The following is a 17,266-nucleotide window of genomic DNA, read 5'->3' as shown; positions in this document are numbered from 1 at the left end:
CAGTTCATTTTATTAAAAAGAAACAAAAAAAACAAAAAAAACAAAACAAAACAAAACCAATCATAACATACAAGATTTACTCCATCTATGTTCCATAAAAACACAAAGACACTGGAATCGTTATCTTTTCAATCCCAGAAAAAATAAAATAAATGTTGCCATACATAGCCCATATGTGCCTCGAACAAGTCACCAACAGCAACAAGATGTGTTGTACCAATAGTTGCAATAAACTTGGTTTTTAATGGCTATCTTAACACAAGTTAAAATATATCAATTATTGTGCGGACATGGATAGAATTATACATATCAAAGTATTCAGTAGGCAAAACTTATAAAACATGCACTTACGAGTTGTTTAGGAGACTCTCAAGACAATTTTTGGACTTGGATATAGTCCTACATATCAGCTAGCTAGCAGCCATTTGAATGGAATGACCCATTTTAAGGGATATTGGAAGAGGACATAGATACATAGTCAATAGCTGCCAATGGGGATGCGGGATGGGGCAACATATAGGAGGAAAAGGGGTCATTTCAAAAGGGGGGGAGGGGGGGGGAGAGAATGCCAAGTAGAATGTGCATGCCCAACCTCTTTCCCTTTTATGTTTTAACCCTAATATGATAAGAATACCCTCACTACAGTGTGCCCAATGCAAAAACTTTTCCATTCATGATACGACAATCTTCACTAAATTGGAATGGTGTCTGGTAAATAATCCTAATGCTTTATGGGTACGAGTCCAAAGGCAAAATATTTTCTCTCTAAGTCCTTAGATTGAAAGTTATGAATAAAAAAGGATCTCATACTTGGAATAGCCTTTGTAGAGTGCTTCCAATACTTAAGAAATTAGTATATAGGGTTATGTTATGTATCTCATCCTTCTCTATCACGAATGGTTTGAGGCTTTGGTTTTGGGCATGGTTTCAGTCAGGCCCGAAATTGATATATCTTGGGATCTCGATAAACCTTGTATTTTTTGCCAACAAGTTTTGGGGTTGGGTATCGGTGGCCATATGGCCAAGTTAGGTTTCGTAACATGTCATCCAACCTATTTAAGGGCTTATGAACATAATGGATAAAACATTAGATTTAAAAAAAAAAAAATCAAATCCAAAATGGTACGTTGTATACAATCTCTACCTACGCTATCCCACATAGTCTTTAGTACTACTATAACATATATAATTCAAGTAAAATAAATTAAATAGCATTATGAATTAAAATACATCAAACTATAATCCATTTAATAAATTAGGCATCATATACACTTGAAGCACACATATTAGAGTAAATAATAGTACAATAGTACAATACAAGTAAATGACTCACCTTTTGCCCATCCTAGATTGCTAGTATTGAAATGAGTGCCTGTTCGGATCATAACCAATAGAGTCACAAGAACTAAGTAAAGTTTTGTTGTGGTCGAGCAACAAATCCTCTTGTTCAAAGTATCTTTGGATAAGATTTGGCCAAAGAAAAAAAGAAATAGGAGATGTAGTTTTTTTCTTGACAAACAGGAAAAATTAGTTGAGATAACTGAGACTGAATTGAAAATAGTCAAGATAACTAAGATTTCACCGAGATACCGAAATCTCGATCAAGATATTGTTTTATTTGCATTTTGGATGTCATTTTGTCTCGAGATTTCTCAAAGTAGAGAAAACACTGAGATCTCAATGAGATCTTACACTTCGCTACTAGGATAGAACCATGGGTTATCTTTCTACAATTTTTCGTATTCCTTCTGTATATTGTAATATTTATCGTGAACAAGGTTATTGGTTTAATGAGTAATAGGTGTTAGAGCAAACACCAAGAAATACGAAGATAAACCAAAATAGATGCGAACAACACAGAGATTTAACGAGGTTCACACACTAGGGTGGTGTACTACGTCTTTGGGCGAAGAAGAAGAAGTTTCACTATGTAGAAGAGAGATTACATCCAAGCAGCTGAAACCCTAGCTCGAAAAACCCCATAAAATACAATGACTTTCTCAACAAGACAACAACACATTATATATTCAAAGTCGCAGGTCGATCTATCAGGTCACGGTTGTTCCAATCGAATCATACCTCAGGGCCTACGCCCCGTATCCCCATACAAGATTAGTGATGGGCTCCAGGCTTGGACCTATCGGCCCAACCCCTATGCTTCCATCACAGATCTTAAAAAACTTCTCATTCGGATTGCCACCAAAATATGTTGGAGTGAGTCAATCTTCAAAACAGCTCAAGTGTTCAAAACAAACTTAATAATAAGTGGTGGAACCAAGCTCTCATTCACTTCTTGCTCCCACCAGTTATTGCGTTTGCTATTTGTGCTACCCCTAATGGATTTGTCTTGCATCCAGTGATGGCTTTCTATCTACTTGCTTGGTTGTTGATCTTTCGTGCATTGTGAGTAGGGGAATCTTCATTTTGGTTACAAGAGAAAAATATGGAGTTTTGTGAGGAAGTTGCGTTTGTGCCATTGGGACCTCTTGGCATTGTTGTAACCCGGCAGTCACTAAGAGGGAGGGTGAATCAGTGAGTCTAATTCCGATTCCTAAAAACCTGTCTGATGTATGGCAAAAAAAAACCTGATATACCTATCCCTGTTTGCACACAGTCGTATGCACACTCAGCCTCTCATAGGCACTTCCAAGTATGCACACCCATTCCACATTCCACGCACTTCAATATAAAATGCAAACAACAAGCACCCACAACACAGGGTTTTTACGAGGTTCGGCAATTTGCCTACATCCCCGGAGTAGTGCCTGTAAAGGCTTCGTACCTACTCAATACACTACTTTTGACTGCACCCACAGTCGGGAGCACCCACACCCAATTTTCTCAAGCCGAAGTTGAGATGGCACTCGTAGTACCAATACAATGTGTAGCACCCACTACACGGGAGCACCCACTCCCGGTGCTTAGCACCCACTAAGCATGTAATAAATAATACACTTAAATTGGGCTTATATCAATGCCCTACAGTCGAGCTCTACCTAGCATATGCATCCACAACTAGCTAGCATGCTTACAGTTCATCCACAACTAACCTAACATGTATACATTCATCCACAACTAACCCTAACAAAAATTCATACATGTAATGTAAAATCCAAGGTTAGAGAATCTCACAACCGATTGCCTGGGATGACTGGAAACTTGTACTGACAAGTTTGGTGCTCACACCTTCTCTCTCCTTGGCTTCTTGCTCTTCAAAGCAAACACATCCTTGCTTTCTTCTCTTCTTCCTTGGCTTTGAGTTAATGTACCATTACACATTTCAACCACCTCTTTTACCTCCTTTAATGGCCTAAGAACATTTATCATCAATAATGCATGTTCATTCAAGGACCAACAAAGAGGGGGAAGCTTATCCTACCAAAACCGTAGCCTTCTTTCACTCAAAACCCCTTTTTCTTGCTTCCATGGTGTAGGGCTTGAAAAAAAGAAGAAGTTGCAACTTGGTTCACCCAAATCTGAGTTAAAATGAGGGAGATATGACCATTTGAAGTTGGAGCAATGAGATAGCCTGAAATGGAATCTTCGTAGGGGTGGCGTAGGCTACACCGGCGGCGCACGCAACAGGGGCGAAATCTGACCGTAGATCTCATATAAAAGATCTTGTAATCCAAGCCATCCAATTAAACCAACGGACAATAGATCCAAACTGTTAGATTTGAATCTCGATGACATCATCATGACGTAGGCGCTGACATCGTCAGAAGTGTTGTCGATCTATGATTGGTTGCTTTTCCGAATTTTAAACGAGCTTATCTCCCACTCACAAAAGTGAAAAGGCTTATTGACCGTTGGATCTGAATCCTCCATGTTGGCTTTAATATGATTTCATGAGATCATTAAGATTGGAATCTTCTTTATATCGTCTATACACGCGCGAAACACACTAACATACTTTGATAAGGTGTAGTGCCAGTGCATCAAGAATTATGCACCTAACCAATAAAATCCTACGCGCAAGCATCTATCTCGTCCTTATCATACCAAAATCTCAGCAGCCTTTGGATGGGCATCAAGCCTACGTGGTCGAATCTTGACCATCCATTTCACTTCCCTTTACTCATCTTTATTACAATCAAGCCCCTGCCTCCATATGTTTCAGTGCTTAAAGACCCCTTGCAACTCAGACCTTCAAAATCTTTAAATTACACAAAAGCCCTTCAAATTTCAAAAATAAATTCCGAAAAATCCACCCAACACCGAGAGCAACTGATGGATTTTCGGTTTGGATTTTCGAACCGACTTTACGGAAACACTTATAACTTTTTCATACGATATCCGATCGAGATGAAACGAAATGCGTTGGAATCGTAACTGGATGCTCTACGAATTTTCAGAAGACTTAATCATCTGAATCATCCATGTAAAAAGACCAAAATGCCCCTACACCTTTCCAATAACGTATCTTTCTCATACGGAATCGGAATGCGATGAAATCAAAACCGTTGGAAAGATTGTATTTTTGTCGTATTGTTACATGTAGAACACTTCCTTTAAAAATTCATCTTCAATGCCGAAACTGCCCTCGACTGCCACAAATACCGTAACTTCTTCATACGGTATCGGAATGTGATGAAATCAAATGCACTGGACTAGGTAAATTACAATCTATCTTTTTTATGAAGAACCGATCTTCCAAAAATGTCATTTTCACAGTCGAAAATGCCCTCGATCGTAAATAGGCCAATTTTACCAGTTTTGACCTAGAAACCCGCACCACCTATTAATGATGTATTAAAACACTCCATGCATACCAAGCTGCTCTGTCATCTCATCAGTGATACTGGACACTGCCATGTCATCATTTTCATACACGTCACCCAAACTGGCCACGTCATGACCGCCACGTGGCCGAGTTGCCAACAAGGACAACCATAAAACAACATGCATTTCTTCTTCTCTTGTTCTATCCCTAAATAAACATATTTGGGTAGTTGAACCCCTTGGATTACACACTAAGTACCTCCAGTTTAATGTGTAAAGGTGTGGGTAGATGGCAAGGAATTGTACTTATGGCTTAATGAGAAGGATCATAAGGGATGGCCGTGGGAGTTTTTTGATGTTCTTATTCAAACATCTAGTATCATGTCATATATGGATATCATTATGACTTCTAAACCTAAAAGTGGTCATTCTTCCGTTGGTTACTATTGACTTCTAGAAACATGACTTATCAAACACCTTTAATTCCGTTTCTGTTTCTGCCGTTTCTTGAAACAGAAAAAACATAAACGATATAAACGTTATCAAACGGGCCCCAAGTGTATTGACATGGTTAGAAGTAGAAAGTTATCAATGCATGTTAATCATGATGTGGATTGGTTTATGTGTTGTCAATAATTATTTTTTATTTATTTTTTAATCTTTTGATTGAAAGTACATGTTTGAGAAGGTGATATAGTACCACATGAAGGGTTACAAAACTAGAGGTAGGGGTGTCAAACGGTCAGGATAGACTGGTCTTGGTTGGGCCTACTCGGGCTTGGCCAATTTCAAAGGATGCATCGTGAATGCCCGTTTAGCTAAACGAGCTTAGTTAACGTGGGCATGGTACTGTTAGTAATGGGCCGTAGATCTTGGGCTTTAATCGGGCTGTCATAAACAGGTCTTTATCGGGTTATAGACCTATTTAACTTTAAACATGCTTTAAATGGGTCATCTTTAAATTTGATCTCTCAAATGTGTTTGAAGATGAATACCAATAAAATAAAACAAAGATATAACAAAGAGAAATCCCATAGTTAAAATGGATTAAGCCAAAGATGAATAAAACAACTAAGTTATTAAGATACTCGATATTTAATATATGAAACTCAAATTAATTAAACTGTATAAAAAAGATGAATGTTTAGATAACAATCACCACTAGGGGTGTCAATTCTAAGCCCGCACTGGTAGGCCCGACCGAGCCCGACATGTTTATGGCTCGACCTAGACCGGCCCTACATGTAGCCTGACACGTTTATTAATTGGGTGTTCACTATATAGGTAGCCAGCGCATCATACGTCTGGCCAAACCGACACGTTTATATGCTCGACTTGAACCAACTCATTGTAGTTCGACCCAGCCTGACCCCCTTTAATACTACATAAAATTCATATTTTGCCACTACTAGTAAGAAACTAATTATGCTTTCTTACCTTTTGCGTTGTAGTAGGATTTGATTTAATTAAGTTTGATTTTGTAAGTCGTAATGATCATAATCTCTTCATTTAAAAAAAAAAAAGAACAACCATAATCTCAACCCACTTAAGAATAAAATTTTAGGATAGGCACGTTTAAAGCCCGTTTAGAGCTCGTTTAGACTTAAATACGTCCGTAGTCCGGTTAAGGCCAGTTTAAGGAAGCCCGATTAAAGTTCGACACCGACTGACTGATTATAAACTGTACCATGTCCCCCAAAGCTAGGCCCATTTACTTAAACGGGCATTCACGGTGCAAGGCTTTCAAGTGGTCAAGACCAATTAGGCCCGATCGAGACCGGCCCGACCCAACTGATTGGCACCCCTAATCACCACCATCTCAACTGTAGATATCACATAGCCATAGCACTAAATGCAAATAGTATTAAAAAAAAAATTACAAGTAGTATTAAAGGGTCGGGCTAGGTCGGGCTTGAAGGAATCAGTTCAAATCGGACTTATAAATGTGTCGAGCCGATCCGGTGCCCATCGGGTTAGGTGGCTACATCGTGTTCTACTTGTTTATACACGTTTATTAATTGGGCTGGTATAGGTAGGGCCATAAATATGTTAAGCTCGATCAGGCCTACCGGTGCAGGCCTATAATTGACACCCCCTAACTAGAGGAATATAAGAATTTTGCATAGAAATAAGATGAGAAGTCTCTATCATGCCATTGATTAAAAATAATGCGGAATAAATCCCTTAAATGATTCTTATAGAATAACAGTATAACTAAATCAATTAAAACTATCCATTTGGTAAAAAAAATTAAGCAAATTTTTGTCATATGCACCATATATAACTCAGAATGTAGATTGAGTTTCTTTCCCATTTTCCTTTGTGATGCATAAATTATTATGCCTTTTTTTTTCAGAGGCTGTTCTCTCTTCCGTAGGTCTCTCTCTAAAAGGGTAATGACGATATTCTCTTATTTATTTATTTTTTTCTACGAGAAATAAAAAAAATAAATTTGTAGATTGATGGGCAAAATGGTAATTTAGATTCCCAGTCTGAGTCCCGTTAAGTTAAGCTTGTAATTCCGTTAAATGTATCATACCTAAAGGAAGAGAAAAACATAGAAAAAAAAGTTCCGTTAAGTGTATAAACCAAGAAAATTAGCATTTTCTTCTATTTTTTAACCACCCCCATGGCCCCATTCGGTGCAGGATCCTGTCTCGTTGTTCGCGTGTTATACATTTAAAACGAAGAACGAAGATTGAAGAAAGAGCAGAGAGAGAGAACAGAGCGGTGTGGATCCAGATCTCCACTTCATATTCGAGGCTAGTCTCTCTCTTTCCATCTGTGATGCCATGGAGATTCGTCGGTTCTTAGGATTCAGTCTCTGGATCTCTACGCTGCTTCTGCTCTTCATCTGCGGAGATTGCTTCTATCTTCCCGGTGTCGCTCCGGAGGATTTCGAGAAGGTCAGTTTCTTGTTTTAAATATTTTTTTTTGCTTTTTATTTTTTATTTTTTTATTTGTTGTTCTCTCTTCACTGTTGGGGCTAACCGAACGGTGAGATTTCTGAAACCTGATGCGGTGATTGATTTGCTGGATCTGCATCTCCCCCATCAGATCTATGTTATACTGTCAGTCCCTGTTTAAGTCACGGGGAATATTAGGTTTATTAGTCGAGTTTAACGAAAATAATTGTTTTTTCGTTGCTACATGGGTTTCGTTTCAAGGATGGTTAAGTTCGCTTGGATACATGAGAGAACTGTGTGTTGCTGGTATTTTCTGGAGTGGAAGGTTGGAGGAGTCGTGGTGTTGAGGATAATTTATTGTTATTTATTAGCTTTAGAAAGGATTACTCTTTTGATTCTAGACATGCATGGTGTGTGGAGCTGGAAGGAATTTATACTCTGTTGTTTTTCCAGCTAATTGTGGATAAATTGGTGGTTAATGGAAAGTTGATGCTTCTTCTTTGGTGTACTTCATGTGAAGGGTTAGATCTGCACATTGTCTGTTTTTACTGTTAATCTTTTTTTTTTTTTTTTGGGTTGGGGTTCCCAAGCTTGAACGCTCCCATGGTTAAGAATGCAGGACCAATTTATCCTTTGATGAACTGTTATTCTCTCACGTCTTTTAGTGTTTTGAGATTCTGTCCTGATCGCAGAGTGAGTAAGAAATGGTGAAGAAGATTTCTCTTGCCCTCCTAATAAAAAAAAATTCTTATATAAAAAAAAGTGACTGCTATTGTATATTTTCGGATACTTTGATGTAATAGAAATTCCAAAAAATGTAAATGCTTTGGGAACGTATCACACATAAATTTTTGGGGGCAGCGGGTGGTGGTGTTTCCCGTGATCTTCATTTTAAGTGATTAGCTGTGCAGACAAGGGCAATAAGTCTGAAAAATGTGGGCATGCTTTCAACGGTCTATATTCCTGTTAAACTATGAGCTCATGCGATGTCATTTCTCATGGGAATTAGGAACACAATGTTGAACCCTTCAGGTTTTGGTCCTTTTTATTGCATGGGAATGCCTGGTTATCCAAGTCGGACTTTTTGTGGTTCTTAGTGTCACTTCCTTCTCCATCACTGCATTGGGTTATTGGTTGTCCAATTCTTTATCTTCTGTTTGCATTTTGGTTATCTTTACATCTTAGTGACCACAAAAAATACTATTTCTTTACGTCGAGTGTTCATTAAACATCATCATTTTCACTGTCAATGTTAAACACTATTATCAAATGACCTATGTGAGGTCAAAAAGTCTATACGTAACAATTTACTTTGAAAATTCATGTGAAAGTGACCTTGGTCATAGATACCTTGTACTCGCATGTAAACATGAAGAACTAAGTGATTTGGTTCCTCTATAAATGCTTTAATATTTTGAATCACTAAACAACAGAAAGTAGGAAGCAGGAACTATCCCCTGAAAACCACACGCTCATCTAAATTCCAGAAAAATTCCTTAAGCAGTTCGCTACAATTGAGATGAGCGCATTGTCTAGAGATCTTTAATAACAATATAGATTTGATTATTTCACTATGCCCATCCTTATAGGTTTCTCGACCTCATTATTCAAAACCAAATCGTTGTTACTGCAATGACCAATAATAGTGCTAATGGCTTGTGTGCTGTCCTTTCTGGAAACCACGGATGATATAATCGATATTTTTGACTCCAAATCATCATTAAATTCAAGTTTCATTGGTCCAGCATAGGCTTTACAGTAAGTCCATCATTAATCACTTGGCTGAGTGCCAGAAGTTGGGGTGAAGTATCTGTTTGTGCTGCCAAATGACTTGTCATGTTGACTTCCCCTGTACTGCCATTGGTAAAAACACTCTTTCGTTCGCTCTACACTTTAAACTGGAGCTGGGCTCATTACCTTAGCCTTGGCTTTCAGATGGCAGACTCCTAGACGAGGCAAGGGTGATTAAAACAAAGAAATTGAAGGGGAGATTAGATAGAATGAAGGCTGGCACTTCAGTGAGGACGTTTCTGCTTGTGGATAGTAGTTAGCTATAAATATGGTGGTGGCATCCGCAAGTGGGACTGTTTGGATGTGTCTAGAACTTTGTATTATACGTGATAGATTTCGGGGAAAAGGAATTGCAACCGCCATGAATTTTTTGTTCTGATAGGCATTTCGAGGTGAGAAATGCAGATGTGATCTGTTCTTAGGAGGATTATCGCGGTCGGATTGGGAAGCTCAATGAATTCTTTTCTTGCATTTGTTGGTTGGCCTTCTTTTATTCTTATAGAGAACCATAGTCCTAAATTTATTTATTTTTGAATTAATTACTCAATTCAAATGTATTAAAGAGAGAAAGGAGGGACTGAAATTCTGAACACCATGTGGTCAACAGGCCATACTACATGTGCTAAAATTTTGTAGTCTGATACATGCATTATGCATATCTAATAGGGCTTCTGATTTATGTTAAATTTATTTCTTCTGGGTGCAGGGGGATCCACTGCAGGTGAAAGTTAACAAACTGTCCTCTACAAAGACTCAGCTTCCTTACTCCTATTATTCTCTGCCCTATTGCCGTCCAGGCAAAATAATTGACAATGCAGAGAATCTTGGAGAAGTTCTTCGTGGTGATCGTATTGAGAACTCTCCTTATGTGGTTAGTTAAATATCTTTAATAATTCATTTGCTTTGCTAATTTTCCTGATCTGATAGTTGCATGGTTACTCATTCTAATTAAAGTGGTTCTTTTGCAGTTTAAAATGAGGGAACCGCAGATGTGTAATGTGGTCTGCCGGGTACTACTTGATGAACAATCTACAAAGGCCTTTAAGGAAAAGATAGATGATGAATATCGGGTCTACATGTAAGGCACTGTTGTTGGAAGTCATGAATACTACATGATACCTTTTTGGCTTTATTATTACAAGCCTTAACTGTTTGGGGAAACTATGTTGCATGTTTCAGGATTTTGGATAATCTTCCTCTGGTTGTTCCAATGCGAAGGCAAGATCAGGAATCTCCTACGGTGTATCAACATGGCTTTCATGTTGGACTGAAAGGGGCATATACTGGGGTACTATCTTGATTGGAATGTTACACACCACCATTTTATCATCAGGCTTTGTGATATGTGCAACTCAATTTTTCTATTTTACTTTTCTTTGTTTGAAGGTCAAGGGTGAAAAGCATTTTATCCACAACCATTTACAATTTACTGTGAAGTATCACAAAGATTTACAGACCGACTCTGCAAGGATTGTGGGATTTGAGGTCAAACCATTCAGGTCAGTTTATATGGGAACCCTTGTCATGCAGTCATGCTGGATGTCAATGTACTGAATCTTCTTGCTAGTTGTAGCATATGCTTAGGATATAATATCTTATTCTCTTGATTCTCCAGTGTTAAACATGAATATGAAGGTGAATGGAATGAGAAGAATCGGTTAACAACCTGTGACCCGCATGCAAGAAGAACGGTTACCAATTCCGATTCTCCTCAAGAGGTTGAAAATAAAAAGGAAATTATATTCACGTACGATGTTGAGTTTGAGGTTAGCCTCATGTGCACTGACTTTCATTAGTATTAATCATTTCTTGTCTTTCTTGTTCTCTTTTCCAGTTTTCCCTCCTTTTCTGGAGTGGTGGGAGCAATATCCATTCCTGATATGAATTGTTTCTGTGATTTGTTTTTTTAGGCGAGTGATGTGAAGTGGGCATCTCGATGGGATACCTATCTCCTTATGACCGACGACCAAATTCACTGGTTCTCAATTGTCAATTCTTTGATGATTGTTCTCTTCCTCTCGGGCATGGTTGCTATGATCATGCTGAGGACACTGTACCGTGACATCTCCAACTACAACCAACTGGAGACCCAAGAAGAAGCCCAAGAAGAGACAGGATGGAAGCTGGTCCATGGAGATGTCTTCCGGCCCCCATCAAACTCTGATCTACTCTGTGTCTATGTAGGAACAGGTTTCCAGTTCTTTGGGATGATTCTAGTCACCATGATCTTTGCTCTTCTTGGATTCCTCTCCCCTTCAAACCGGGGTGGGTTGATGACAGCCATGCTCCTGCTCTGGGCCTTCATGGGCTTGTTTGCTGGTTACTTCTCAGCCCGTCTATACAAGATGTTTAAGGGAACAGAATGGAAGAAAATCTCTCTCAGAACTGCATTCATGTTTCCTGGAGTTGTTTTTGTTATTTTCTTCATTTTGAATGCTCTTATTTGGGGGCAGAAGTCGTCAGGAGCACTTCCTTTTGGAACCATGTTTGCTCTTGTCTTCCTTTGGTTTGGAATCTCAGTCCCTCTTGTATTTGTGGGTGGCTACATTGGGTTCAGGAAGCCTGCAATTGAGGACCCCGTCAAGACAAACAAGATTCCAAGGCAGATTCCTGAGCAGGCCTGGTACATGAACCCAGTCTTCTCAATCTTGATTGGAGGCATACTTCCATTTGGAGCTGTCTTCATTGAGCTTTTCTTCATTCTGACATCCATCTGGTTACACCAATTCTACTATATCTTTGGCTTCCTCTTCATAGTCTTTGTGATCCTTGTCATCACATGTGCCGAGATCACAATTGTTCTATGTTACTTCCAGCTGTGCAGCGAGGATTACTTGTGGTGGTGGAGATCGTACCTGACCTCAGGGTCCTCAGCACTCTACCTCTTCCTCTATGCAACCTTCTATTTCTTCACTAAACTTGAGATAACGAAACCGGTGTCTGGAGTGCTGTATTTTGGTTACATGCTGATTGGCTCGTATGCATTCTTTGTGGTGACTGGCACTATTGGTTTCTATGCCTGCTTTTGGTTCACAAGGCTCATCTACTCATCAGTTAAGATTGATTGAGTAATGTAATCAGATGGGGTGGCTGTTTGGTTAATCTGTTGGAGGAAGCGAAAATAGTTTTTATGCTGGATTGGAAGTGGATGGCAGGTTATTCCACCTAAGAGTGGGAGTTAGTGCTTAGGTTCAGTTTTGCATATTAAAGGGCTCTTATTAATTCTGTTTGAATAGAAAGTGTTCAATTTCTTTATACTCTAGATTCTCCCATTTGCACCCCCCCTTTTCGTTCTTTTTACACAAGTTTGATTAATTTTTGTTTCTTGTATCTGAGCAAGACCTGTGAGAGGATTGTCAAGGCATGCTGGCATTCTCAACAAATTCATATGTTAGAAATGAAAGGATTCATATACTACCACTGCTGCTTCTGCTATTAGGTTTTCTGCTTTATATCAGGTTAAAATTGTAATACCGGGAAGCCTTTACCTTGCTTTCCTCCCCCCACTTTCAGGTTAAAATTCATATGTATTTTTTGTGTCTGGTTATATGCAAAAATTAAGAGTTTGACACTGAAAAGCTCCTAATAAAAGCAAGCTCCCGTTAGAGGTAGTGCAACAAGTTTCATAGCTTTATTAGGATATGTCAATATTTTTGTCTCTGGTGGTTAACAAGAACAGAGATTGTGTCAAGGGATGCAGTGGATTTAAGCAGGTTGATTACTTGGAATGGTTAGTAAAAGCGAAGGCCAGATCCAAACCCCAAAACCAGATTGGGTTTATCGTATAATAATTTGTACAAATCTTTACATTTTTGAACTTGATCAGTCCATTCGTTTCATAGAGCTATTTACTCGTACGGAAACATTTTTTAAACACCTTTTAACAGAGGGACATAGTCAATTTTTAAAGATCCTGTTACTAACATGAATCTATCTGATTCAGGAGTGAAGACCTTATATTGGCTGGGAAAACGGGTCGTTTTGGGTCATCGGTCCATAGAAGTACAAGATATGCCACGATATGCAAACGAGGTGTACGAAGAAAGCCTAAGAAACGAACTGAAAATACTCTATTTCTTCACTATAGGGAATTCAAGGCTCAGGTAAGTTTGGCAGTAGTGGCTCGCAGCCAATTCTTGGTGGGGCTTGCATAGGCTTGGAGGTCAAAAAAGCCAGCCTGTGAAGTCAATTAATGAGCCCAAGGTCGCCTGATTTCACCCTAAATTATTATAGATGTGATATAAGTATCCTTTTCCCACACCCACCGCAAATGCTTATGAAGCTCCATCTGTTTCGATGTAAACTATGGAACCAGAATAAAATTTAGGGAAAGAGTTTTCCGTGCCGACATTGTGGAGGGAATCTCCGTCTTATACCAATCATGGCGTGAGAAACACTTTCGTCTAGTGCAGGACCCACACATGATCATATTTATGGGTATTTCTATTCAATTAGAAAGTACAATCAGGTAAAAAAATGAATTAAACAATGTACTGATGTCCTTGTAGTTCTAGGTCACGAAAGAGTTTAGATTTGTATGTTTAGAAATTTCCTAGATGGACCAGAGTTGCTATTCTGGATGCTGGAGGCTTGGAGCAATATAACTTTCAAGCCTTTACGGTGCCAAACAAAATTAGGAGTCCAACAAAGAATAGGGAAGCACTCGAATTGTGAGGACCAGAGGCTTTTGATAAATGACTGTGACAAGAATGGGATTGATTTCGAAATTTAGATGTTGAAATGTTTCAGAAGTGAGAGAATTAGATGTTTCAAGTCCTACATTACCAGTTTGAGATCAATTAGTAAAAGGGTTTGAATAATAATAATATTTGCAATGGCATGTACTGTCGGGCCATTAATCCTGCTAGTCAACCATTTTACAGCCACATGAACTTAAAATCAACCATGATATAAATTAAGCACATATATTAGAAAAAATAAGTAGATCTAATCTGTCAAAATAAACTGGCAGTGAGTTGCATGACCCTAGCAATGGAGTTTGTTAGTATAATTGATCAGCTCTTCACATTGTGGAAGCTTTAGCAAAACATGAAAATCTGGAAGACTCCTCTTGTAGTAGGACTTGTGGGTTCCCATGTTCAACCTATACAAGTGCAGAAGAATTAAGAGTAAGGAAACATTACAGAACCTAAACATCTCATAAAATTTCAAGTGTTATAATTTGATATGCTTAGTACTCGACCAAGAAGAAGTGGGTTTAATTAGAATGTCCTGTAATGTCCAAAATATTATAGTTGGGTTCATACTAGGAAACAGGAAGAAAGTAACTGAGTTTCTCGACTACTAATTTACCATATCTGCATGGTGAGAAACTGGGCGTAAGATTAAAAAAAAAAAAAAAAAAAGAAGAAAAAAACAGTTGTAATGATCCATCCCTAGATTGGTTGATAACTGAGGTTTCATTCTAGTGAGGCTTAGCGTTTTTATCAAGGTTCCACAAATTTCCCTTCAACTTTATTATGCAAATATTACATCAAAAGCCACAGAAAAGTTGGAAGGTACAAAAGCTCAAGATAAGTATGACCGGGAGGCTAGTCATCACCTGGTATCATATGCTTTTGGGCTTATCCACAAATTGAACTTGGATAAGACAAAATTTTACTACCCCTATCTGTAATGGCTCTACAAATATATATATATATATAGAAAGATAGATAGATGGATAGATACATTGTTACAGAAGCACAAGCATGCCACTGATGACCCTTTTGTTTTTCTCGGGTGCTAATGCCACATGACTTTAATGGCAACTGTTCTGACAAAATTTTAAATTTCTAAATCCAATAGCCAATACTTTCTCTTTGATTCTAAGGTAATTGTTACAGCTGGATAAAAGCCATTTGTGTCTTTTTATACATTTTTCATTATTTTTAAGCCAGAGCTAAACATTCTAGAGTAGAAGGCAGTCCCAAAAAGCTAAAAAAACAGGTAGTTTTTCCCTCCAATCAGGAAATGCATAAGGTCTACATGATTTCTCACGGTGTGCATTATGATGTTCCAAGGATTTATGTTTCAAGTAGCTGCATGGCATTTAGCAATGTTCTATAGGATAAGTTAAAGCTATAGGTGTTACATGCAGCTCTCAATGTGTTTTCTCCAAGCACATCCTTCAATTAGAGTAGTGCACTAGTGTAATATAAAGTAAAACAAACCAAAAAATATGCAGAATGTGATGAAGGATTTACAAGTGGAGATGCATGTACACCAAGTCCCCTTCATTTTGCCTTTTGAAGTATGCTAAATTAAAATCCTAAAGTCATCATATGCTAAATACCCCCCCCCCGAAAACTAAATCAATAATAAAATACCAAGTAGGAGCATCCTAAGAATGGTCTGCAACAGTTCTCCAGTCCCATAGTTTCAGATCCCCAATTCAAAAATATTCACCGATTAGCTGATTTTCAACTGTAACCACGGGCGAAGGCAGGCCAAGGTAAGATCATGCAAACAACATTATAGATTGGTGTTCATTTTAGGCTAATGTTGGCAAACAAAAAAATGCAATTCTGTGTGGTCATTACTCATTTGCCTTGGTCTGCATAACCTCATTTCCAGTGAAACTCTGAAGTCCAAACTCATCCTGTTATATGTCATGCCCCAAAACCCAGCACAGGACAGGTTGGCCAGGCTCATAGTGTCTGCTGACTTGAGTGTACCCATACATGTGATACCTCAAACCATCGGTTAATTAATTAAAAGAAAGTAGGGAAGAGTCTTTAGAGATTTTCATGTCAAGAAATGAATGGTCATACTCATCCAAAAGGGCCAATTACTTTCTGTTTTACTGTACATCAGAGAGAATTGAAGATGGCTCTGTCCCAGAGAGTGTCTACCTAGAGCCTAACCACACATATCCTTTGATCCATATAACTGTAGATGTCTTCTAGTACTGTCTGCATCTCTGGTACAAGGAAGAAATAAATTTGTTAAGCTTACCAGGATTCCTTGGTCAAGAACAAGGATGTTGTCCATGTTTAGGACGGTGGAAATGCGGTGTGCAATTGTGATCACTGTCATGCCTTTACATTCACTAGAAATGGCACTCTGTAGAACTGATGCTGTTTGAGTGTCAACACTGGCAGTGCACTCATCCAAACACAGTACCTGCAAAATTTTAATATGGCATTCTGTAGCATCAGTACTGGAAAATCTGCAGTTTTGTCAGCCTAACTTTTCATGTTGCTCAAGGTATAGTTGGTCTTGAGCATATTTTTGCATATCCGTTTCATGTAAGTATATAATGAGTGGCATAGTTACTTTCACTACACCAAATGACGGGAACATAATAATATATGCTGCTTTACTTTAAAATTAAGGTGGTGTCAGTTTTGTTACAACCGCTTTTCCCAAAAGCTCGAGCTGTTAAGGGCTACAACAATGTATATCAACACACATCACCCTTTCACATGTGCAGGCTGAGACATACTTTTGCATGTGACATCATCACATGGCACCGAGGGGCACAAAGTGTAGAGGCACAACACCACCACACATACTAGGGATTGAACACCCGACCTCCTTGCTTTGGTACCATGTTACAATTGCTGATCCCAAAAGCAAGGTTTAAGATCTCGCTGATTAAAAAATGGTGAGATCCCACCGAGATCATGTAGTTTTTTCCTGGTTGACTTGGTGGCCATATGGTCTTTGTAGCCCTTGAAATAGGTATTTACCCTATTTTAGGCCTTCTAAACACAATGAAAACATCAGTTTTTTAGAAATCAAAATTAAAATGGTACTTTTCCTTTGTAACCCAATGTACGTAGTCTCCGACTCTTTAGATCCTAAGCTAGTATGCTCCATTTCACAATCCACATTCCACAATC

The 17,266-nt window shown here is 38.5% G+C and overlaps 2 protein-coding genes across 2 annotated transcripts; one reads left to right on the top strand and one right to left on the bottom strand.

Annotated features, from left to right (window-relative positions):
- The first annotated feature begins 7,365 nt into the window (after nt 1-7,365).
- Nucleotides 7,366-12,837, top strand: LOC122084386 (transmembrane 9 superfamily member 8-like). Its single transcript, XM_042652605.1, has 7 exons — nt 7,366-7,628; nt 10,126-10,290; nt 10,388-10,497; nt 10,599-10,707; nt 10,806-10,918; nt 11,035-11,185; nt 11,330-12,837. The coding sequence occupies exons 1-7, from the start codon at nt 7,515-7,517 to the stop codon at nt 12,485-12,487; spliced, it is 1,920 nt and encodes a 639-aa protein (XP_042508539.1). The 5' UTR covers nt 7,366-7,514; the 3' UTR covers nt 12,488-12,837.
- Nucleotides 12,838-14,218: 1,381 nt separating this feature from the next.
- Nucleotides 14,219-16,544, bottom strand: LOC122083972 (ABC transporter C family member 13-like; the record flags this gene model as incomplete). The annotated part of the gene is given in 2 exon segments (XM_042651930.1): nt 14,219-14,523; nt 16,377-16,544. Coding segments are annotated over 2 exon segments (249 nt in total), but the record flags the coding sequence as incomplete, so codon positions are not given.
- Between the last annotated feature and the right edge of the window lie 722 nt (nt 16,545-17,266).

This window comes from Macadamia integrifolia, chromosome 7, assembly GCF_013358625.1.
Source record: "Macadamia integrifolia cultivar HAES 741 chromosome 7, SCU_Mint_v3, whole genome shotgun sequence".
In the NCBI taxonomy this organism is placed as follows: domain Eukaryota; kingdom Viridiplantae; phylum Streptophyta; class Magnoliopsida; order Proteales; family Proteaceae; genus Macadamia; species Macadamia integrifolia.
The sequence above is the reverse complement of the archived record's forward strand: the minus strand, read 5'-3'. Positions and strand labels throughout refer to the sequence as shown.

Coding starts and splice junctions, on each gene's coding strand:
- LOC122084386 (XM_042652605.1), top strand. CDS start 7,515: ATGGAGATTCGTCGGTTCTTAGGATTCAGTCTCTGGATCTCTACGCTG. Junction 7,629..10,125: donor CTCCGGAGGATTTCGAGAAG/GTCAGTTTCTTG, acceptor TTCTGGGTGCAG/GGGGATCCACTGCAGGTGAA. Junction 10,498..10,598: donor GATGAATATCGGGTCTACAT/GTAAGGCACTGT, acceptor TGCATGTTTCAG/GATTTTGGATAATCTTCCTC.